Source organism: Gossypium arboreum, chromosome 3 (genome assembly GCF_025698485.1).
Source record: "Gossypium arboreum isolate Shixiya-1 chromosome 3, ASM2569848v2, whole genome shotgun sequence".
NCBI classification, from domain to species: Eukaryota; Viridiplantae; Streptophyta; class Magnoliopsida; order Malvales; family Malvaceae; genus Gossypium; species Gossypium arboreum.
In genome coordinates this window covers 717,426-740,061 of record NC_069072.1, presented here as the reverse complement: position 1 = coordinate 740,061, position 22,636 = coordinate 717,426, and the positions used below count along the sequence as shown (strand labels likewise).

General features: G+C 31.6%; 6 protein-coding genes across 6 annotated transcripts; 3 read left to right on the top strand and 3 right to left on the bottom strand.

Annotated features, from left to right (window-relative positions):
* The first annotated feature begins 4,573 nt into the window (after positions 1-4,573).
* Positions 4,574-6,328, top strand: LOC108475636 (NAC domain-containing protein 6-like). The gene is made up of 3 exons (XM_017777620.2): positions 4,574-4,961; positions 5,059-5,327; positions 5,619-6,328. Exons 1-3 carry the CDS (start codon positions 4,775-4,777, stop codon positions 6,006-6,008), a joined length of 846 nt encoding a protein of 281 aa, XP_017633109.1. The 5' UTR covers positions 4,574-4,774; the 3' UTR covers positions 6,009-6,328.
* Positions 6,329-6,945: 617 nt separating this feature from the next.
* Positions 6,946-8,467, bottom strand: LOC108476169 (endochitinase-like). The gene is made up of 3 exons (XM_017778290.2): positions 7,973-8,467; positions 7,652-7,811; positions 6,946-7,483 (listed from the first exon to the last, which is right to left on the bottom strand). Exons 1-3 carry the CDS (start codon positions 8,397-8,399, stop codon positions 7,105-7,107), a joined length of 966 nt encoding a protein of 321 aa, XP_017633779.1. The 5' UTR covers positions 8,400-8,467; the 3' UTR covers positions 6,946-7,104.
* Positions 8,468-11,321: 2,854 nt separating this feature from the next.
* LOC108474958 (uncharacterized) lies at positions 11,322-11,729 on the top strand. Its single transcript, XM_017776985.1, has one exon. It carries the CDS (start codon positions 11,322-11,324, stop codon positions 11,727-11,729), a length of 408 nt encoding a protein of 135 aa, XP_017632474.1.
* A 167-nt stretch (positions 11,730-11,896) lies between these two features.
* On the bottom strand, positions 11,897-13,743 carry LOC108476168 (endochitinase-like). Its single transcript, XM_017778289.2, has 3 exons — positions 13,258-13,743; positions 12,954-13,113; positions 11,897-12,450 (listed from the first exon to the last, which is right to left on the bottom strand). The coding sequence occupies exons 1-3, from the start codon at positions 13,682-13,684 to the stop codon at positions 12,063-12,065; spliced, it is 975 nt and encodes a 324-aa protein (XP_017633778.1). The 5' UTR covers positions 13,685-13,743; the 3' UTR covers positions 11,897-12,062.
* Positions 13,744-16,797: 3,054 nt separating this feature from the next.
* On the bottom strand, positions 16,798-18,512 carry LOC108476167 (chitinase 9-like). Its single transcript, XM_017778288.2, has 3 exons — positions 17,976-18,512; positions 17,717-17,807; positions 16,798-17,416 (listed from the first exon to the last, which is right to left on the bottom strand). Exons 1-3 carry the CDS (start codon positions 18,439-18,441, stop codon positions 16,999-17,001), a joined length of 975 nt encoding a protein of 324 aa, XP_017633777.1. The 5' UTR covers positions 18,442-18,512; the 3' UTR covers positions 16,798-16,998.
* A 578-nt stretch (positions 18,513-19,090) lies between these two features.
* LOC128290574 (uncharacterized) lies at positions 19,091-21,296 on the top strand. Its single transcript, XM_053026281.1, has 2 exons — positions 19,091-20,956; positions 21,163-21,296. Exon 1 carries the CDS (start codon positions 20,381-20,383, stop codon positions 20,933-20,935), a length of 555 nt encoding a protein of 184 aa, XP_052882241.1. The 5' UTR covers positions 19,091-20,380; the 3' UTR covers positions 20,936-20,956; positions 21,163-21,296.
* The last annotated feature ends 1,340 nt before the right edge of the window (positions 21,297-22,636 follow it).

Sequence of the window (22,636 nt, the reverse complement as noted above, 5' to 3'; positions counted from 1 at the left end):
AGGGTTAACTGCATCATAAATTTCAAACTATGATATGAATTCTAAATTGGTTCTCAAATTTTAATACATTCTAACTTAGTGATCAAAATATCATTAATATTGTAACAATCCGATCATTTCATCATCTTAACTAGCAACTTAGATATTAAATGCTAACTTGAATTTGACATGAATAATATTTAAAACACGGATCAAAATTTAAACACGTGTACCTGTCAAATAGGTAATTTGGATCTACATATTAAAAACATCCTCCTAAATTTTAATGACAATGTTTGTTATTTTTAACACATTAAATGTAAATTGTCCATGCTTGCAATAGTTATATGCTTTTTCAAAGATATGAGCTAGAATTTGCAAATGAGAGGATATGATTGAAGCAATATTGATACTTAGAACATTTCATTCGCATGTTTTAAAATTTGAAAAACAATTTGAAATTGACCTCTTCAATGGAGGCAACTTTTGATATGCTCTTTCTTAGCACATCAAGATTCAAAGGGATAAAGTAATTCTACTCTTTGAACTTGAAATTTTCTCACTTTAGTTCTTAAACCTTTTTTTGTCCACACTAATCGCAGTAATTGACAATTTTTTTTAATTTGATCCTTAAACTTAAATTTTATTAAGGTATGATTACATGATATTTTAAAATAGTGTCACACCACTTAAATTTATTTTTTTTAGTTTTTTATATAAATTTTTAAGTGATGTCATGGTACAATCTAAGAATGTCATGTCAATCTAAGCTCATGGACCAAACTGGGGAAAGGTGTGAAGTTACAACACTAATGTGGGCCAAGAAAAGTTTAAGGACCAAATTAAAAAAAAAGTTCCAAGTTAAAGGACTAAATATTATTTTATCAATTTGAAATTTGGTGGATTAATCTAGTTAACCCAATTATTATTATAGTAATAAAAGTGAAACCGTGTATTCCGTACAAATGAGTAAACTATTTAACAGAAAAATTAGATTTAATCGTCACAATAGTTAGCAAGTAAATTTCTTGGAAATTGCAGCGAAAGCTACCTTTGTTTGCTGTAACAGTTTACTTACCAAAACTAGAAGAAATGTGAACAAGACATTAAATTGATTGCTTTTAACTACTTGCATTAACTGATGACCAATTCAAAATTAAGCTTTTGGGCAAATATCAATTAATTACTATGTATAATACGGCTAATTATATATTAGAGCGAATTTAAAAAATTTTTTTAGAGTCGAAATTAAATTGTAATTTTTAATAATTTATATTTTTATAATTTTTAAATAATTAAATTAAATTTTTATTATTTTTAGAAGTATCAAAGTATAATTTTATCTTTATTATTTTAAAATTTTAAATTTTTAAAAATCTAAATGGACAATATTCCATTTTAGGGGTCGAGGCCCCGATAGCCCTTTGAATACGTCACTGATTATATAATTATTGTTTACACTAGAAAAAGCAAGAGACTTCTCGGGACTACTATGTAACTTAAAAACTTTTTTCCTACTTAACCCTAAACTTAAATTTCGTTCAGCTATGATTATGTGGCTTTTTAAAATTATGTAACGTCATCTCTTAAAAAATTTAAAAAATTATGTAAATTCTAAAAATACAAAAAAATTTATCAAAATTATAAATAAATTTTTGAATTTTCTTTTAAACAATGATGATGCGACATAATTTTAAACTGCTACATTATCGTACCATAACGAAATCAAAGTTCAAGACCAATTTGTGAAATTTTGCAAATGATCTGCTCCGATTTAAATTTCACAAATCATTGACATTATTATTAGCGTAATACCATTTTATTGTCGCATATTACATACACAAATAATTATATTTAATAGTTATTTTTTAAAATTTCTATAATTAAATAAAATTAATATTTTAATCGTACAGTTAAACAAAAATCAAATTTTCATGCTTAAGTACATCGAATTAAAATTTGCATATCATATTATATATTTAATAAAAATGAGAATAAAATATGATTATAATTAATAATGATTGATTACATTCATAAATATAATATTACCTAAAGTGGTGTATAACTTTAGCATGATATCTCATTTTAAAATTCAATCAAATATCATCCATGAAACACGAAACGTGACTACACTTGACTACAGAAATTTATAAAAGAAAAATAGTAGTATATATGTATATATATATATATATATATATATATGAGACAATTTATGCTAAAAACGCGGTGTTGCTTTTCCATTTTAGATTGGCAACTTGGGTAGCAAGTCTTTATTTTATGATTTATGTATATTTGATTTATGTATATTTAAATAGGATATCTTCCTATTTAAAAATTAAAAAAAGTTATATTTTTTTATTAAAATATCTGAAATTATTTATAGTTTCTTTCTCACTCATAAATAAAAATATAATATACTTTACTATAGATTTGGGGGGTTGGCAGGGGCCTCGGCCCTCTTAAAATGTAAAATTTTTATTTAGCCCCTTAAATTTTTTTAAAAATTTTAAATTAGTAAAAGTAAAATTACACTTTACCCCTTTAAAATTATAAAAATTCGATTTAATCCTTTAAAAATTATAAAGATATAGACTATAAAAAATTAAAATTTCATTCGATCCCCCTAAAAATTTGTTCTAGCTTCGCCCCTACTCAAACCCAAGTTCTCTTGTATTGGTAACAATATGCATGTCAATCGAGTTAAGACTCAATCGACAACAAATTTGTATTTTAATATTATTAAACATGTGTTCGGTTTTTGAATTTATAATTTATAATTATTTTTATTTAAAGATGATATAAAAGCATTAAAAGACAAAAATGTTTTCATAATAATATGAATTATAATTTAAAAGAAATATTTTCTGTAATTTCATAATTAAGTTTGTGATCTAATTAAAAGTGATTACATCCAATAAAATATTTAAATAATAGTTTAGATATTTCATTTAAAATATAATAAAATAATCAACATATATTTGATATAATGATTGGTTACAGTGTAATCTCAAAAAAAATGATGTTCAAGCTTGAAGACGTTATTATTAAAAAAGAAGTGACATTCGATTTTTCTCAAATATTTACATTAAATTCAAAATTTTAAATCGTCATTATTAAAAGACTTTAACAAAATACTGTCACTACTCAAATAAAATTATAGTTATATATATATATATATATATATATAAAAGTAATTGTTTATTATATTCCAACAATCCTCTTTAAAAGTTAGTAACACTTTTATATTATTTGTAGAGTCGTCAAGTCAACAGTTTAGTCATGATTCGATGAACATGCTCCCACCACATGTTATCTTATTCCTCAATCTCTAAAATTACGGCTTGACCATTTCAAATTTTCATTTAAAATACATAAAATATTGAATAAAATATTTTAAAATTTAAATCCATCAATTTAAAATTACTATTTAGTTAATTAAACATTATTTACAAAAATATATGAATTATTATTTAATACAAATGACTTTTTTTTAATAGTGAGTGATTTTACTGTTTTTTTAAGTTGTATTTAAATAAATAAATAAAACAAAATTTCAAATTCTCTTATAGAGTTAAAATTTTCTATCATCTGTGTATCAAATAATTATCAAGAATATATTAATACTAATATAAAAATAGTTTAATATTTGACATATTGTTGATTAAAATTATAATGTGATTTTCGTTGGAAGTTAAATTTATTTTGGATTTATTTAATACTTAATTTTAACTCGATTGATATAGGTATTGTTGTCAATACTAGAGAACATAGGTTTCAGTGTTCCTATTTATATTTGGGAGGGTAGTTTTTTTTTCTAATATTCTTATTATAGATTCTAATCATATTTATTCTTTTTGACACAATCTCTAGAATTAATTATAGATCCTTCTCAACCTTTAAATAAAAGAAAACAGATAATAATATTCATGTCAATTGAGTTAATATATACTTTTTAGCTTAATAGATTGTACCATATATATTAAAACCATATGGACATAAAATTGGAACTGCTAAAATGTGTAAAAGCATATATGCAAAAATAGTAGCCAATATGACCAATTCAAAGGAATCTAATTTACAAGGTTTTAAGACTGAAGACCAGGGAACTTATCTATAGTCTTGGTTTCTTATTTTTCAAAGATCAAATTATATGATAGAAATTTTCTTGGAAAAAAATGTTGTTTGGTAGCAATGCCACTGGAATTTCCAAGCAAAACCTAGTCCACAAAAAAGGAGGTCAAGCAAAGAACTCATAAATTTTTAAAATTTAATTTTTTTCACTTACTAAAAGATTAATATTAAACTCGATACAAAGCACAATTAACTGAAAACTCAAATAAATTACTTGTATATAACAAGATTCGACTATGAACATTCAAAATCTTAAGATTTCAATTATCACTGATACTACTAAAACATCTATCAGACTTTAATTTTCGAATCAAAAGTAAAATTAATTTTCAATATACATCAATCAATGATGACTTTATTGTGATTAACCGTGTGGGTTCCACCATGAAAGAAAAAGACCCCAAAAGTCTCATTCCATCATATTTTTCTAGCAAATGCTTCCAAGTATTGCAAGACTTTTCTCTCTCCCCCCACACATAACTTCTGGTGCTGCTGATATTTACTTGGTCTTTTCCCTCTTGTTCAAAACATTTATAAATAACCAAGTGTGTTAATCTACCAAACATTGTGTCTTTTGAATGCAACAAACATTTCTTACACTCTCTTGCATCTTATATTCACTTAATATACGTACACAAATAAGCAGCAACAGCCTACAGCTACAATGAGTAGCCTATCCAGTATGGATGATAATGCTACCGCGAAGATCGAACTTCCAGGCTTCCGATTCCATCCCACCGAGGAAGAACTGCTCGAATTTTACCTCAAAAACATGATCTACGACAAGAAGTTACGTTATGACATTATTGGATACCGTAACATCTATCATCATGATCCTTGGGACTTGCCTGGTACGTGGATATATACACATATATGGTTTAATATGATGGTTTTAAGTAATGTTAAGCAAATTTATAAGGTTGGAATTTTTATTTTTTTTTATAATAGGGTTGTCGAAGATTGGAGAGAGAGAATGGTATTTTTTTGTTCCAAGAGATAGGAAGCATGGAAGTGGTGGGAGGCCTAATAGGACTACGGCAAATGGGTTCTGGAAAGCCACCGGTTCCGACCGGAAAATCGTGAGCTTATCGGACCCGAAGCGCATTATCGGCTTGAAAAAGACTCTTGTTTTCTATAAAGGGAGAGCTCCACGAGGGTGCAAGACCGATTGGGTGATGAACGAGTATCGTCTCCCGGACGGTTGCTCCTTGCCTAAGGTATTTAATCTTTCTTCATGCACATACATGTTTGCAGTTTAACCACATGTTTTAAACATGCGAAGGAACTTAATCATCTTCGTTGAAATGTTTATAAGTTTAGGACCAATTTAAAATCTGAACCATAGTTTTAGGACCCTAAGTGCAATTAATCCAAAACTAATATGACTTGAACATTTTTTAATGTGAACACTCTGGTATTATGATTTATAATGGGTCCCAAACTTTTGGGACAAAGATATAAAAGAAAGTTGTAATCAATGCTAATGTCATTGTATGATTGAATGGCAGGACATAGTGTTGTGCAAAGTATATAGGAAAGCAACTTCCCTGAAAGTTCTTGAACAAAGAGCTGCAATGGAGGAAGAGTTGAAAGCAATAAAGAACACGTCTCCTTCATCTCCACTATCATCTATGGAAACAGTATCCTTTTGCAGCCCAAAAGAGGCTCAAGTGCCAGCACCGCAAATGTTCTTTAAGAAAGAAAATGAAGAAGAACAAGAACAAGAAACAATGGTGGAAAAGAAAAGATGTTTACAATTACCATTAGATAGTGAAAAACTACCAGAGCTTCAAATGCCCAAAGTGCTAAGTGATTGGACCCAAGATCAGTTTTGGACTCAACTGAACAGCCCTTGGTTCCAAAATCTCACAACCTATGCCAACATCTTGAATTTCTAAGTAAAAGCTTAATTAATTATCATCTCAGCTCGAATAGGATTAATCGTGAACTGTAAAACAGGTCAACAAGGCATCTTATTTCATTGGTATTAATCAGTTTAGACCCTGATGTTGTGTATATAAGCTTATCTCCTACTGTTTAGTTTAGTTCCTTCCTACTAGCCTCGAAGATGACCAAACTTTTTTAGAGCTACAAGCTTTGGAAGCCTTTGCTTGTTTTGTTGATGATATTTTTTTCATAAATGTTTACTACGTGATTAATTTGTTTGATGTAACTTTGGAGTTTTATTTTAATGAAAATTTTGAAATTTGGTGAAAAATGGTATTGAATGTATTTAAAAGCTCCTCTATTATAGGAATTTAATCAAATTAATCCTTCTACTATTAAAAAAATTAAATAAGATCAAATTAGAATAGAGTTAATATTTATTGTTTAAAGAGTATTATTTAATGTTTAACAAAGTTAACATTTTTAAATTTTTATGGTTCTGTAAATAAAATCTTTTGTTTAGAATTGAACTATAATTGAAAAATTAATAACTTTCAAAATAATTTTTATACAATGAATGTTAACTCTACTAAAATATGGACTTTTTTATTATTTTTAGTAATATAGAGACTAAATTGATCAATTTAGAAAGATTAATTTGATTCAATCCCTATAATTCAAGGACTTCTTAGACATTTTAACCAAAAATTGAAGGCAGCTAGTGGTGCTATCTATTAAGTGTATAGTCAGGCGCCCCTAAAATGAAAAAAAGAAAATCTCATTTAAGTTCTTTAAATTTTTAAAATTTTTAAATTAATAAATATAAAATTATACTTTAACCCCTAAAATTATAAAAAATTGATTTAATCGTTTAAAATTCATAAGGATGTAGACTATAAAAAAAATTAAAATTTCGTTCGGTCCCATGTAGAAAGTTCTTTGGTAGAGTTTTAATTTAACCTAACCATGATATTTATAAATATTAATGTCATTATCATTTTAGCTAACAATTATTGTTTCTAAAGTCTACAAACATTAATATTCCGAGGGTAAAATGCATATTTGATTATATAAATTAGATGATAAACACAACATCATCGAATCGACTTAATGCTGGCCGAAATTTTTCTGGTTGTAGCAGTCAATACAGTCACCGTAACTAACTCCGAACATGTCACAATACCTTTTATAAAACCCGATGAGGTCCTCTCCCGCTGCGTTCCAACCCCGACCGCATAAACCGCCATTGACGATATTTGTGATCACTCCATACCCTGGAAGCCTACCGGCCGCCACGTCCCTATCTGAAGGCGTCCACGCTCCAGTGATCACATCGTGGCAAGAAGGCTTTAACCCTTGCGGAGTCATCCAGAACCACAATGCAGATTGGAAACACAATGTGGCATCGCTTACTATCAGGTCTGGGTTTTCTAACAACTCCTTTTCCATCCCAATGGTTGCTCCAAATTGACCATAGTTGTAGTTCCTTAATTATCAAATTTTGTTTCATTATTTCAATGTCAATAAAAGAAACACAATTGTCGAGATATAAAAATTCAATAAAATTGACATGAAATTAATGTGGATTACCGTTCGGACAACCATGTTCTAGTCAATATTTCTATTTTTAACAAGCAATTATAGAAATAGTTACCAAGTAAGTTGTATGGGGCCTCGACCATAATATTTTTGACCAGGAACACATGGGTACTCTTTGCATGTCTTGTCCAAATAATCTGAAGGAGGGTTTATTTGCTTAGTAAAGCAGTATCCCCATACATACGGACCACCGGGTGCATTCCACCCTACTCCTCCTAAAATCATTAAATTAATCACTAAAATTAGTTGTGTATACATTTTAACCACATTTAATTACACTAAATTAAAAATTAAAATTTATGTATTAAAGTGGATGAAATTTATCCCCTAAAAATATGCTCAAACTTTGTACTGATTATAAGAAAAAGGGACAAACCAGAAGTTTCATGTGAAGTTTGGCCGAAGAAAGCAGCAACTTCCCTCTTGCGAGTAGCATCATCGCCGGTTGCAGCAAAAGCAGGATAAGCCTTTGCGGCTTCCATTAAAGCATCATAGGTGTAGAACCCAGCGGCAGGGCAACGAGGATCGTTTCTATACGGAAGCATCTCTTCAAACACTTCTCTTGTTACAATGCTGCTCAGTCCACCTCTACAGTCGCTTCCGCCGCCGCAACCACAACCGGCGTTGCCTTTGTTGCAGTTGCTTCGGAAACTAATTTTTTTGAGGCGCTGATAATTATTGGAGCCACGGCAACCCCACTGGGCTCTTGGAAAAATGGCAGTGCCACCGCCAGGTTGCTTTTCACACTGCGGAGTTGAGCCTGGGAATACATTAGAGCAAAATGATAAGGCTGGAGCTCTCATTATTTGTGAAAAATGTAAGTGGGTTTCTCTCAGTTGTGTTAGTGAAGAAAGGGCAACAGTATGATAAATATATATATATCAGATTCCCATCTACCAAGGTTAATAATGTGGTCTGCCATGGCTGTTCAAGTTTTTGGCTTTTTGCGCTTTGATTCAACCTTGGGGACCCATCCATTAAAAGTGCTAGCTCAGATGAACGGCTATTTTTCTCCGTGAATACCAAAGCAATAATAGTTATCCAAGTTAATATTTAATTTAAAAAATTATTAAATAATTATTAAATTTTAAAAAAAATTATTTAAGTTAATATTTATATCTTTAAAAAGTTATCAAATCATTATTGAATTATTTAAAAAATTTATTTATAAAATTAGACCGCTATGTTCTTTTTAAAGTTTGTATAGTAAACTTTGAGTGATGATTCGACAATTAATATTGTAGATCAATACTCATTTATGAGTAAAACATATATTAGATTGAAGTCGATTTGATAATCAATATCAAAAATTAGATAAAAAATTTATTTCGATTTTCGAAGCTGTTTAATAAAAATAATTAAATTCTAGAGAAAAATTAAAAAAAACTTTCGATTGATGCTAGAACGTGAATAGTTAACATACAACAATAATTTAAATAATTATTTTATAATTTTATAAAATTAAATAATTCAAATATAAATTTATTAATAATTTAATAAGGTTGATTATAATTTCTGGTAACTGTCAGAATATCTATAAAACTCGAAAGGAATCTTTTCCAATTTCCATACAAGTTTTAAAATTTATTGACATTAATTTATTTGTTGGTCTGATAAAAGCTAATTGAGAAATTCAAGATAAAATCTAGTTAACACGTGGGCAGGCTGTCGCTAATTCAAGATTTTTGTTTAAATCTAAATATTTGTTGTTAATTATTTTTATATCTAAAATTTTGTCTGGATATTCTCTACATATGAATTTTTTTATTTTTAAATACGATAATATTCAGATGAAATTTGAACTTGTATATATGTATTTCAATTTTTTATTTTATTATTTTAATCAAAATATCATTTAATTTTTATATAATTTTTTACTATATTTGTTACATACATTTTCTTCCACCTATGAAAGCTTATAGCTTCCATCAAAAGATGAGTGAAATCCCAAAAAAAAAATGGGGATTCTTTCGTGGAAAATGATATAGAACTTGGATAGGAGCCCCCTTTCTCGACCCTTTTAGAGAATGTTCAATTAGGGTTAGTATTCGATTAAATTAAGTAAAAAATTTTGAATTAATTAAGTTTTTAAGTCTTATTTTATTATCTAAATTTGATTCAGAATATTTTTAATAGAGTCAAGTGAAATAAAATTCAAGCCGAGTTGAATCGAATCAAGTAAAATTGTTCGAGTTAAATTAAAAAATTAAACATATCAAATTAAAATCTTGTTATTGTATAAATAATTTCATGTTAGAGCACGTAAATTTGAAACCATATATATTTGATAACTTTTTCAAAGCAAAATAAGAAAAAAAATATTCATAAACTTGAATCGTTAATTATTATTATTATTCTAATTTTTCCATTTTTAAAAAATATAATTTTTATAGTTTTTGGATTTTTGAAAAATGTTTTTATTTTTGTGATTTTTGATAATATAGAGATTAATTTACTCATTTTCAAAATTGACAATAACCAAAAGAGTATTTACATCAATATGTTATTTTAATTATTTGAGTTATTTAAATTGTAAAATTTAACTCGAAATTTAATTTTTTTAATTTTTTGAATCGAATCGAATTTTACTCACTCGTCTAAGAATTTTTTTGCAAGACTCATGTAATAATTTCCCAATAAAATGATTATAGGAATAAAATATATTTATGTATTAACAATTTTATTTTAATTAAGCTAAAAATCGAGCTTCAATTACAAACGGAAAATGGTCTACTAGTCATGTGGGTGAAATTAATAAATTATTAATTATTTACATAAGGTATAAAAATCAAAATGAAATAATTAGGAGTAGGATACTTTATAATTTTGATTTGAATTCCACTTGACAATTTAAATTTTAATTCGATCTAATCCCTTTTCATAAAGAAACTCAATAATTTAAATTAAAAAATAATACAAACATGATTTAATTACGCTTATATGTAGGAAAGTGGGATTTGTTCGAGTTGAGGATCTTGGAATGTGTCTTGGTGTGCCTCTTTGGCTAGCAGAATAACAACTGTGTTGCCTCATTCGATTTATGCGGTACCAGATCAGCTATTATGGAGATGGGCAACAGGGATAATTTTTCAGATACTTATAGAGGTATTCACCAACTTGGCTCGATCAATAATTCTAGTGCTAGGAATTTGATTTGGAAAATCAAGGTGCCTTTAAAGGTTAAGTTGTTCATTTAGATCATGTCGAAGAATAGATTATATTGACTAATGGAGAGAAAGGAGACATATGGCGAATGAAAGCCATTGTCCAAGATGTAGCAATGTATATGAATCGAGGATCCATGTTGTTCGGGATTGCACCTTTTCTAGGACTGTTTGATGGTCAATTGTGCCAACTCATTCTCAAGTAAGATTTTTTTTTTCTCTGCCACTAGATTAATGGATTTTATGGAACATGCAAAACATTAGAGATATTGATATTTAAGAGATAGAATGGTGATTTTTTTTTCCTATAATGTGCTCGCTGCTATGAAAAATTAGAATATATATATGTATGTGTGTGTTTTCTAGTAGTCACAGTTGTACCCAGGAAATCATGGATATGGGTGTTAGTTGGACGAGGAGTTACGTAAGGATGGTAGCATCTGTGTTACATGTTAATCCTATGGTTATTGCTATGCAGTGGTCAACTCTGAATAGAGGTTGGAGTGAGCTTAATACAAATGGGGCAGTGTCATTAAATGGATCTTATGTTGCCATTGGAGAATGATTAGAGATGCTAATGTTAATTGGTTATGGGGATTCTTAATGTTGCTAAGTAAAGACGTAATTTTTAAGATCGAAGCAAGAGCTATTATAGAGGGTCTACACTTAGCATGGAAGAAGGAGATTTGGCAGTTAGAGATTGAGTGTGATAATGCTCTTTTGTTGGAGACAATTGTGGCTGGTGGAGCAGCTGATAGTAAGATGTTGGAATTACACTTTATTCATCGAATGATACCTCTAAATTGGAAGGTTTGTATACGCCATATTCCGAAAGCTCATAATGCATTCACTGATCATATGGCTAAGGTTATGGCTACAAGATTCACAAAGGTCCAAGAGTTCGAAGAACCACCTTGTTCAATGCAGGATTTAGTTCATGCAGATTATATTGGTTATATAAGGAACTAATGCGTTTTTTTAATAATGTCGTTCAAAACTATTTTATTTTACCAAAAAAATACAAACATGAATCGAGAATTATTCAAATAAATAATTCAAAATAATTTAAACTCAAAACATCAGATCTAAAAAAAAAAAACTACAAAATTGCAAAAACAAAAAACAAAACACAAAAATAACTTAAAACCCAAACTTCATTCAACCTCATAAACTTCTAGTTATTATACACCTAAAGGAAAGTGTCAACCCAACCTCATGTGATGGCCACATGATTAAAAATAATTACTCCATATATTAAATTTTTTTTATACGTCTTCCGTAAATTAGATAATAACACATCATTTAATATAAAGAATCCTTTCTAAAATCCTTCTGATTGTAGCAATCAAGATAGTCGCCGTAATTAACTCCAAACATGTCACAATACCTCTTAAAGAACCCAATGCGGTCCTCACCTGTCGCATTCCTACCCCGACCGCATTGACCTCCATTGATGATATTCGTGATCACTCCATACCCCGGAAACCGACCTGCCGCCTTGTCCCTAGCTGAAGGCATCCATGCTCCGACGATCACATCGTGGCAAGAAGGCATTGACCTTTGTGGAGTCATCCAAAACCATAATGCAGATTGGAAGGCCAATGAGGCATCGGTTAATAACAGATCTGGGTTCTCTAACATCTCCTTTTCCTTCCCAATGGCTGCTCCAAATTGACCATAGTTGTAGTTCCTTAAATTATCAAATTTTGTTTCATTATTTCAACGTCAACAAAAAATAAAATTGTTACATCAATAATTAAAGCTTTTGTTTGGCATTCAAATGATACCGATTTAAAATTTGCGTATATTGTAATAATAAAAACAAAATGATAAACTACATTCAATGACATTAAACTATTAATAAATTTAAGTTTTGATCACTCAATTGAATCTTGTTAATCTAAAAAAGAAGACCAATATCCATCAATAAATAAAACAACATATCTTAAATCTAAGTCGATCTAACAGTCAATGTCAGATATTGAAAAAAAATTTTACAAATAGTGTGAATAGAAAAGACTATGTATTAAAGATTTAACAGTCTAATAATTTAAATAAAAATTTTAAATAATTTAATAACTATTATATAAATTTTAAATTTAAAACAATCAAAATATAAATTTATTAACAATTTAGTAACTTTATGAATAGTTTTCCAGATCAAAACCAAGTGGAATGTGACGTGTAGTTTACCAAGTAAGTTGTATGGGGCCTCGACCATAGTATTTTTGACCAGGAACACATGGGAATTGTTGGTTTGTCCCATCGCAATATTCTGAAAGAGGCTTTACTTCTTTATTATAGCAGTATCCCCATACAAATGGACCTCCTGGTGGGTTCCTCCCTCGTCCAGCTAAAAATCATTAAGTTAATCGTTAAAGTAATATTTGAATTCAAAAATCCAACTTGGTCAAACTAAAATTTGATTTAATTGGATCTGTCAGAGGGTAGGTCAGTTAAATTTAAAATAATTAAGAATATGAAAAATGGGACAAACCAGCAGTTTCATGTGATGTTTGGCCGAAGAAAGCAGCAACTTCCCTCTTGCGAGTAGCATCATCGCCGGTTGCAGCAAAAGCAGGGTAAGCCTTTGCAGCTGCCATTAAAGCTTCATAGGTATAGAACCCAGCGGCAGGGCAACGAGGATCGTTTCTATACGGGAGCATCTCTTCAAACACTTCTCTTGTTACAATGCTGCTCAGTCCACCTCCACCGTCACTTCCGCCGCCGCAACCGCAACCACAACCGGCGTCGCCTTTGTTGCAGTTACTTCGGAAACCAATTTTCTTGTGGCGGTAATAATCATTATTGGCGCCACGGCAACACCATTGGGCTGTTGGAAACATGGCAGTGGCACTACAATCACACTGCATAGCTGATCCTGGGAGTGCATTAGAGCAAAATGACAAGGCTGGAGCTCTCATTTTTTTGTAAAATATAAGTGGGTTTCTCTCAATTGTGTGAGTAAAGGGCAAGACTAGGGGACTGTATAAATATAACTATAATTACTACCCTTTTTCCTAGATTCTTCTTAATTTTTAAGGGTAAATTACAAAAATATCACCTAACTATTATTTCTTCAGATTTAGTCACTAAACTTTTCAAAACTAAATATTTTAGTCACTATTCCATTAGTTGCCGTTAGATGATGGCAAAAAGCTTACATGGACTTTTTTTATTGATCTAATAACAATTTTAGCCCTTTAATGCTTATTCATTCTATCAATTTGATCCTAAATATAAAAAATTCAACAAATTTAGTCCTTAATTTTTACAAAATTTGTCATTTTAGTTCGAATTATAAAAATTCAATAAATTAAGCCCTCAATATTTATAAAAATTTTCACTTTAGTTCTAGTTCTAAGATTTCAAATAAAAATAAAAATATTCACTTTTTAAATTTTAAACTAAAATGATAAATTTTGTAATCATTGAGGGTCAAATTTGTTGATTTTTTTTATCTTTATGATAAAATTAATAGAATGGGTAAATATTGAAGGGTTAAATTTGATATTAGACAAATAAAAAAGCCCACGTCATTTTTTCTGTTACAATTGATGTGAGAGTAATTAAAATTTTACTTTCAAAAATTTTAGTGACTAAATTGAAAAATTTAATATTTGAGTGCCTAAAATAGAACCAAAGGCATAGTTTAGTGACTATTTTTACAATTTACCCTAATTTAATAACAAATATTAATACTTTTTAAACAGATTATGTAGGATGCTTAAATCAATATATAAGTTTACAAGTAAATCCACCTTAGAACAACAAATTTTAAAATAAAACAAATACTTTTAATTTAAAAATAAAAGAATAATTAAAAATTTTAATTTTTTAAAAATTTTACTAACAAGTCAAATAAATATATTAAAAGATCAATTTGAGAATAAACATATAGATAAATAATTTTAAATATGAAAAATTTGGGTCTTGAGTATTCAAATTTAAGATTTACCGTACACAATTATATATTTAGGTCTCTAAATCCATCATATGAAGTTGCCTAATGAGTTTTAATCCAATCAATTTATCGATTACTCTTAATTGTATCAATTTTTAATTTATATGTGATGTAATGATTTAATTTAAAAGATAGAAATTTTCTATTCATTTTTCATTTTTTTCAAAATTTTGGAAAAAAATTATTTAATTCACATCAAACCCACTATAAAATAACACCTGAAACTACAGAATAATGTTCTATTTAACCTTTTTATGGAATCATTTTATTTAAGCTTTAAGATTTAATCTAATTGAATACTTATATTTAAATATTTTATTGAGTTCGGAAAGCTAGGGAGAGAGTAGGAGTGTTGTAAAATATTTAATAATAATTAACGGAGAGTGAGTAAAATATTTTATTTCAAAAAGTTTAGTGACTAAATCTAAAAATTAAAAGTTGGGTGACCAAAATAGAACAAAAGATATAGATGGGTGACTATTTTTGTTGTTTACCATAATTTTATTATCATATATTATAAATATGGATAAATATCAAAACTATACATGAATTTTGATCCGATGTGCAATGTCATACATAGACTTTGATTTTGTGTGATTTTATATATGAAAATTTAATTTGATTCAATTTTCACAAATCACAACAACATTATCGAATTAGCACCATAATATATTGCATACACAAACAATTATATTAATCTAATATGAAAATAAATGTATGTATTCATTTTTTTAAATTGTGTACAATTAAATCAAAATCAAAGTTTTATGTATACATATAAACCACAATTCAAGTTTTTAAGTGTGCATGATTGACAAAATTTCTTGCGAAGTATAATTGCATATGGATAGGGGAAGTCATACTCGCTCTAGGATAAGTTTTTAAAGTAGATTTATTTATGGGTTAGGTTATTTGATCAAGTCTAAAGGCTCGTTTAAAATTAGAGAGAGTTTAGGTAAAAATATTAAGTTTGAATAAAAAAAATTAAGCTTATTTAAAATATGGGTTGGGTTCGTGCTTGAACATTCAAAGCTTGAGCCCATCCCAATAAATTTTTTTAAGTTTTTAATGTTTTATATATTACGTAATTTATAACACATAAAAATAAAATCTATTTTTAAAATTTTTATAGTGCAAATATTTGTCCAGTGTTAATCTTCTCCAGTATTAGCCTAGGTTCGACTCATCGTTACACTAAAAAATATTAAGAAAAATTTAATAATTCTAAAAAAGAACTTTAATAAATAAAAAATATATATTAAATTATTAAATAAATTATATAAATATATTTTAAAAATTTTTAAAAAGTAAAATGGGCGGGTCTAAAATAGGTTTGGGTTTGCCATTTACAAATATAGATAGACTTAAACAAAATTTTAGACCCATATTTTGAGTCGGGCCAAACTTGGGCAAGCATAAATTGTGTTATTACCATGTTAGGCCTGACCTGAACTCAGTCCAACCTATGATCACCTCTACTTTAAAGTATTTAAGCGGATCTCTCAACTATGATCGGTGTTGTGTCCGAAGTGTCTATCTCGAAGTTATCCCTGCGTTTTGTCTCCTAATCACTCAGAGTACCTCAAGAGGTTCACGAAGTGAGAGAGCGCCTCACTCATCTCGAAAGTGTGAGTATTTAATTTTAGTGAGATTTGAACCCATGCTATTACATGATATTTGTGAGTAAACAAGGATAAGTGTGGTTAAAAGACAAAAATGAGAAAACTATAGCCATTTGATCAAGTCATGTTAGAAACTAAAAAATTATGCTAGTTACTTGGAACTTGTTAAATTGGTTACCAAATATGTTGTTTTTCTCTGAAAATCTTCTCTCCTTTAATGTTGAAATTAGTTGAATACATAGTTAAAACGTAAATTCACGTTTCTTAATACAAATCCTACATCCCATAACCAACTATGGATTGATTTTTCTTTTTCTCCCTTTTTATTTCAACCATTGATTTAAAAAAAATATCACACAAAATTCTACTTTAATAAAATCTTTAAATAGAGGCGAAGATAATAAATCATTCAGTCAAAGGAAAAAAAATTAAGCTAAAATGATGCAAAACATTATTAATGTAATAAATTAAGGATTAAGCATAGATTTTATTATGCTTCTGCTAAAGCTTACATAAAATTTAAAACACAACTTTTTTCACATAATTAAGCATAGAACACATTGTCCATATATATATCTATATATATATAGCATCAAGAACAACACTGTTCTATGTCTTTTTTATTTCAATGCGGAAAGTGCTTATCTACTATTCAGACACCGTAAGCTATATAAATAGACTCCAGTAAGAGACCCCAGTTGAAAGGCCTCTGATTGTAGCAATCAAGGTTGGGGCCATAGCTAACTCCAAGCATGTTACAGTACCTTTCATAGTAATTAATTCGATGCTTTACCCTATCGTCTGGACCATGACCACATTCCAAGCCGCCATTGATAGTATTTGTGGTCACACCGTACCCTGGAAGCCGACCAGCGGCTATGTCGCCAGCGGAAGGTGTCCACTCTCCGGTGATCACACTGTGGCACGATGGCTTCGGGGGTTGTGCAGTCATCCAGAACCAGAGAGCAGACATGAAGGACATTGTAACATTGGTTTTCAGCACCTCAGGGCGTTGTAAAAGCTCCTCCTTCTGTCCTATGGATTCTCCAAATTGGCCATAGTTATAGTTCCTGCCATATCAAATTCCATTTTTATTTTATCGCAGTGTCAACAAAATAAGTTTTTGTCTAATGACCATAGATGGTAAAACAACCCTACAACATGTAAGAGGTGTTCATGGCGAAACTTAAGCTTAAAATTAATATATTTTATATTTATTTAAGTTAAATTTAATTTTAAAATTTTGTTCAAATCTATTTATATTTATAAATGATTAATCAAAACCTATTTTATTCCCCAACATATTTTAAACAACATATTTTATACTAATATGATATCTTAAAAGTAGAAAGATGGCAGTATGAATTTACCAAGAAAGTTGAATGGGACCGCGGCCACAATAGTTTACACCAGCATAACATGGATAATTTGGGTTATTATCGCAATAACCTGGAGGGCAACCTACTTCCTCATTGAAGCAATATCCCCATGCATATCGACCACCGGGTGCACCATCCCATCCACCGACGCAGATCATCATTTTACTCGTTAAATATATATATATATATATATGATACACGAATGTTTATATTTCTGTACTTCGGAAAAGGTATGAGACAAATTAATTACCGTTAGTTTCGTGGGAAGTTTGGCCTAAGAAAGCAGCAACTTCCCTTTTCCGAGTGTCGTTATCGCCAGTCGCCGCAAACTCCGGATACAACTTTGCGGCAGCTATGAAAGCATCGTAGGTGTAGAAGTTAGCGGCTGGGCAACGATGATCGTTCCTATATGGCAGCATCTCTTCAAACATTTCCCTCGATATAATGTCACCAAGAGCACCACCATCACCGCCGCCGCCTCCGCCTCCTCCGCCGCCACCGCCACCACCACCAGAGTCACCATCAGTGCAATTAAGTTGACAACCATTTTCCACGAGGCAGTAGATGTCAGTGGTGCCACAATAGCCCCATCTGCTACAACATATGCCACCAGGACATAAAGCACCACCGGCTCCCTCGCCACATTGCACAGCTGTGGCTAGAACCACTGCATAGGATAAAAACAATGAAGAAAATAACAACGTATGTAATCTCATTATTGCAAATGTACGTAGATTTGTGATGAAATGCGAGAGGATAGGGTCACATATATATAGAGTTTTGTTTAGACGATGGATAAATATCGGAATTTAACCCAATATTATTGAAAATGTTCGATAAATATCAGAACGTGGCGCTGGCTGGTTTTGGATTCTTATCCACCATAGGACAATAATTATTACAAAAATGTTGGACACGTCTAACATACGTGGACCGCCAATTTTTTTATTTTTTAATAATATTTCGCTCGTTATTCAATAAATTTTGACTTTTTGCATGTAAATTCTTTTGTATGTGGTTTGTAATTTTAGTATCAAACATCAAATATTTTAGTTATTCTTAAACAACAAACAAAAGCATATCTACGGACAAAACATCTATGCCAAAATGTAATTGATGTTCATTATTGAAGATCGGAGGGTAAAATTATCATAGAGTTAACTTGTATTTTATTTTTTTATTTAAAATATCTTATTCATTTTTATTTTTATGAGGTGCACGTGGTATGTATGGTGTAACCATCTCGTTAGTAAACAGTCTTTGTTTGCAAGCGAGTCATAAGAAGAAGTGAATGCGATGTGGGCCTTGATAATTCCAGACGGCCTTCCACTTATTATCTCTCTCGTTCTACCTAGCCACTTTTAACATTTGATATGCACTTTTTAACTGAATAGCCTTCGTTTGCTGTATGTGTCTAAAAAAATTTATCAGGGTTGGCTAGTGTTAGAGTATGAGGAACGCATCCATAAGTCTGTTAGTTTGTTATAATCTAGCTGTTATGCAGTTATAGTATGGTTAGCATTGGTAGCTCATTCAAGAACTGTATAAATACATGCTATTGTAAACGTAAATCTTAGTTATAGATTCCATTTTTAAGATTCAGTTTCTGATTTACATTTCTCTATAGAATATGTCTTTCTAATATTCATCTTCGTTAGATATTCTTTCATGGTATTAGTCGCCTGGTAACCCTTGGGCATGGCTACTGCGCATCCAGCTGATTCTGAATCTGTTGAGCCACATGGATCTGTGTTCTTCAGTGATCGTGTTGTCACCTCTTTTCCTTGTCATGAGGTGGTGAAGCTTGATGAGCGAACGTTTCTTCAATGGCAATAGCAGGTGCGTTTCATTCTTGCTGGTTATGGTTTGCTTGGCTTTCTTGATGGCTCTTTATCCATTCCATCCAAGTTTGTTCAATCGTCTGATGGCACGCTGGTTGCCAATCTCTCTGCATCTGTTTTTGAGCAACAAGACAATCTGTTTACCTCTTGGCTGCTATCTACAAACAGTCTGTTTGTGGCTGACACGACTGTGAAGTAGTCGCACCTTCGCCACAAGCTCCATTCCCTTAAGAAATGTAGCCTCTCCATCTGATCTTATGTTGATAAAATAAAAGGATTGTCTGCTCTTCTTGCAGCATCCGGATCTCAGATTTCAGAGGCTGAACGCACAGCGGTGTTGCTTGCGGGTCTGTCGTCTGAGTTTGATGCTGTTGTGTCATTCGTTTCCCTCTTCTCAGCGCCATTGCCGTTTCAACGAGTAGTTGATGCTCTCCTCGAATGTAAAGCTCGTCAGGAGCGATTTATTCACGATGTGCTGCTGTCTGTGAATCTTGCGGAAGGATCTATTCAAGAGGCGGATGGTGCTTCTCGTGGTGGACGTCCTCCCTTTTGTGGCAGTGGTCGGGGTTTTCTTCCGCGAGTACAGTGCCAAATCTGCAGTCGTTTTGGTCACCTTACTCAGAGGTGTTATTATCATTATTATCGTGATGAGCCGCCGTAGACTGAAGCTCCGGTAGCACCGCAATGAGGATCGGTGTTTGGTGTGCCTCACGATGATTGGGGGCGTGGTTCTCGTTTCCAACAAGGAAATGGTCAAAATTGGTTGGCTGGTCAAAATTGGTCTACGCCACCAATTGTTTATCCCAGGCCGAATATGGGGGCTTCAAATGTGGATCCACATGGGCCACATACTGTGAATTTGTCACTTGGGCCAACTTCGATTGTGCCACCTGGACATAGGCCATCTAATGTTGGTTTTCCTTCGACTTATGGACACCGCTCTTTGGATGAGTTTTATGGTGATGCTGCTGGTCTGCCCACTAGGCCGAATGGGCAAGCGGATTCAGGCCGGGGTTTTGGGCCTACTGGCTCGGTGAGACCTCGTTTAAATGATGGACCAAGCTCTTCTGGGCCAAATGTTAATTGTGTTAATCTTGATAGGCCCTTACAGAATAATGCTCCTCCCATTTCTTGGCGAACAAAATCGCGGGCACGAGTGTTTGATGTTAACTCTTCCTTGTACGACTCATCTCAGTTCGTTGGGATTCCTCGGCTTCCTGAGTTTCATGCTTCAGATTTTTCTCATGCCACGGCGTATGATTCGAATTTTAATGGTACTGACTCGTATGTTCCATTGCTGGTTGGGAGCACGTCTTGGTGTCCTGACTCCGGGCTACTCATCATGTGTGTCAGAATACCTCGGGTTTAAATGCATCTACTCCTTACTCAGGTAAATCTTCTCTCCTAATGGGGAATGGAGCCCCTAGTCAAATTTCTTCTATTGGCCGTGCGGTTTTACCCACGTCGAATAAATTGTTGCATCTGTCTAATATTCTCTGTGTACCGAGTATTCGTAAGAATCTTATGTCGGTTTCTCAGTTTGCATATGATAATAATATGTTTTTTGAATTTCATTCTTCACATTGTATTATTAAGGATGCCCAGACACAGGAGGTCTTGCTGTGGGGCCAAATTCGTGATGGTCTCTATCAGTTCACCGTTGGTCAATCTGTCTCATCTACTAAAGTTTCGTCCATTCATAATACTAAGGTTTTACCTTGTTCTGAAAATTACACTGTTTTTGCACTATGGCATAAACGATTTGGACATCCGTCTACTGCTGTTATTACTGATGTCCTTAATAAATGTAAAATTGTTGCTACTAAGAAATGTTTAGAAAATATTTGCGTAGTTTGTCAAAAAGGCAAAGCACATAAATTGCCATTTGTATCTTCTACTACTGAATATTTGGATTCATTTGAATTGATTGTCTTTGATTTATGGGGTCCAGCTTCTGTTCCATGTGAAGGTAATCTGTACTATGTTTCTTTTATTGACATAAGCAGCCGTTTTACTTGGGTTTATCTTCTTAAGCGTAAGTCTCTAGAGCTTGAGTGTTTTCTTCAGTTCCAGTAAATGGTTCTCACTCAATTCGGTAAACACATTAATAAGTTTCAGAGTGACTCGGGCAGTGAGTTTCAGGCATTTATATCGATTTTAGCACATTAAGGCATTCTGCATCTTTTTTCTTGTCCACATACCTCCGAACAGAACGGTGTTGCTAAGCGTAAGCATAGACACATTGTGGAGACTGGGCTTACCCTTTTAGCTCAAGTCAATCTTCCTATGATGTATTGGGGTTATGCTTTCTGTAGTGCTGTTCATCTTGTCAATCATCTACCCACACCTATTCTGAAGGGTCACTCTCCTTATCAGGCTTTGTATAAGACAGAACCTATGTATAATCATCTAAGTGTGTTTGGTTGATGCTATTTTCTATTTCTGTGCCTTTTTTGAGACATAAGTTGGAGTTTCAGTCACAACCATGTACATTATTAGGCTATAGCTCTCAACATAAGGGGTATTACTGTCTCACACCGAATGGTTAACTGGTTATCTCTCGTCATGTGGTCTTTGATGAACAACAGTTTCTCTTCTCGTCGTCTGCCGTGAGCACTGACAATTCTGACTCTATTCTCCGTGGTTCTATTCCTACTTATGTTCCTATTGTTTGACCTTCTGCTGGTCAGCCATCTGTTCGGCAATCTTCCACTCCTGATCAATCCGTTCCTGTTGACTCTCATGCTGCCTGTAGTACTTCACAATCTGTTTCTGTTGATGAGTCGTCTAGAGGATGTTCTACCTTAATGCCTGAGGTTTCTACTCCTCCTCTTGGTAATACTCATCTCATGGTAACTCGATCTAAGGTAGGATTTTTAAACCCAAGGTCCTACATGTTGCAGCTGATGATTTTAAACCTTACACTGTTGAGGATGCTCTTGCTCATCCAGAGTGGAAGTTAGCTATTCAAGCTAATTTTGATGCTCTTTCTGCTAACTCTACATGGACTCTGGTTCCCTTATTCCTTGGACGGAAGGTTATTGGGTGTAAGTGGTTGTTTAAGGTTAAG

Excerpts from the sequence above, each read along its gene's own strand:
- LOC108475636 (XM_017777620.2), top strand. The coding sequence starts at position 4,775 with ATGAGTAGCCTATCCAGTATGGATGATAATGCTACCGCGAAGATCGAA. Across the intron at positions 4,962-5,058 it reads TGATCCTTGGGACTTGCCTG|GGTTGTCGAAGATTGGAGAG; the intron begins GTACGTGGATAT and ends TTTTTATAATAG. Across the intron at positions 5,328-5,618 it reads ACGGTTGCTCCTTGCCTAAG|GACATAGTGTTGTGCAAAGT; the intron begins GTATTTAATCTT and ends ATTGAATGGCAG.
- LOC108476169 (XM_017778290.2), bottom strand. The coding sequence starts at position 8,399 with ATGAGAGCTCCAGCCTTATCATTTTGCTCTAATGTATTCCCAGGCTCA. Across the intron at positions 7,812-7,972 it reads AACTTCACATGAAACTTCTG|GAGGAGTAGGGTGGAATGCA; the intron begins GTTTGTCCCTTT and ends TAATGATTTTAG. Across the intron at positions 7,484-7,651 it reads GGCCCCATACAACTTACTTG|GAACTACAACTATGGTCAAT; the intron begins GTAACTATTTCT and ends TTGATAATTAAG.
- LOC108474958 (XM_017776985.1), top strand. The coding sequence starts at position 11,322 with ATGATTAGAGATGCTAATGTTAATTGGTTATGGGGATTCTTAATGTTG.
- LOC108476168 (XM_017778289.2), bottom strand. The coding sequence starts at position 13,684 with ATGAGAGCTCCAGCCTTGTCATTTTGCTCTAATGCACTCCCAGGATCA. Across the intron at positions 13,114-13,257 it reads AACATCACATGAAACTGCTG|CTGGACGAGGGAGGAACCCA; the intron begins GTTTGTCCCATT and ends AATGATTTTTAG. Across the intron at positions 12,451-12,953 it reads GGCCCCATACAACTTACTTG|GAACTACAACTATGGTCAAT; the intron begins GTAAACTACACG and ends TGATAATTTAAG.
- LOC108476167 (XM_017778288.2), bottom strand. The coding sequence starts at position 18,441 with ATGAGATTACATACGTTGTTATTTTCTTCATTGTTTTTATCCTATGCA. Across the intron at positions 17,808-17,975 it reads AACTTCCCACGAAACTAACG|GTTGCCCTCCAGGTTATTGC; the intron begins GTAATTAATTTG and ends ATGAGGAAGTAG. Across the intron at positions 17,417-17,716 it reads GGTCCCATTCAACTTTCTTG|GAACTATAACTATGGCCAAT; the intron begins GTAAATTCATAC and ends TTGATATGGCAG.
- LOC128290574 (XM_053026281.1), top strand. The coding sequence starts at position 20,381 with ATGGGGGCTTCAAATGTGGATCCACATGGGCCACATACTGTGAATTTG.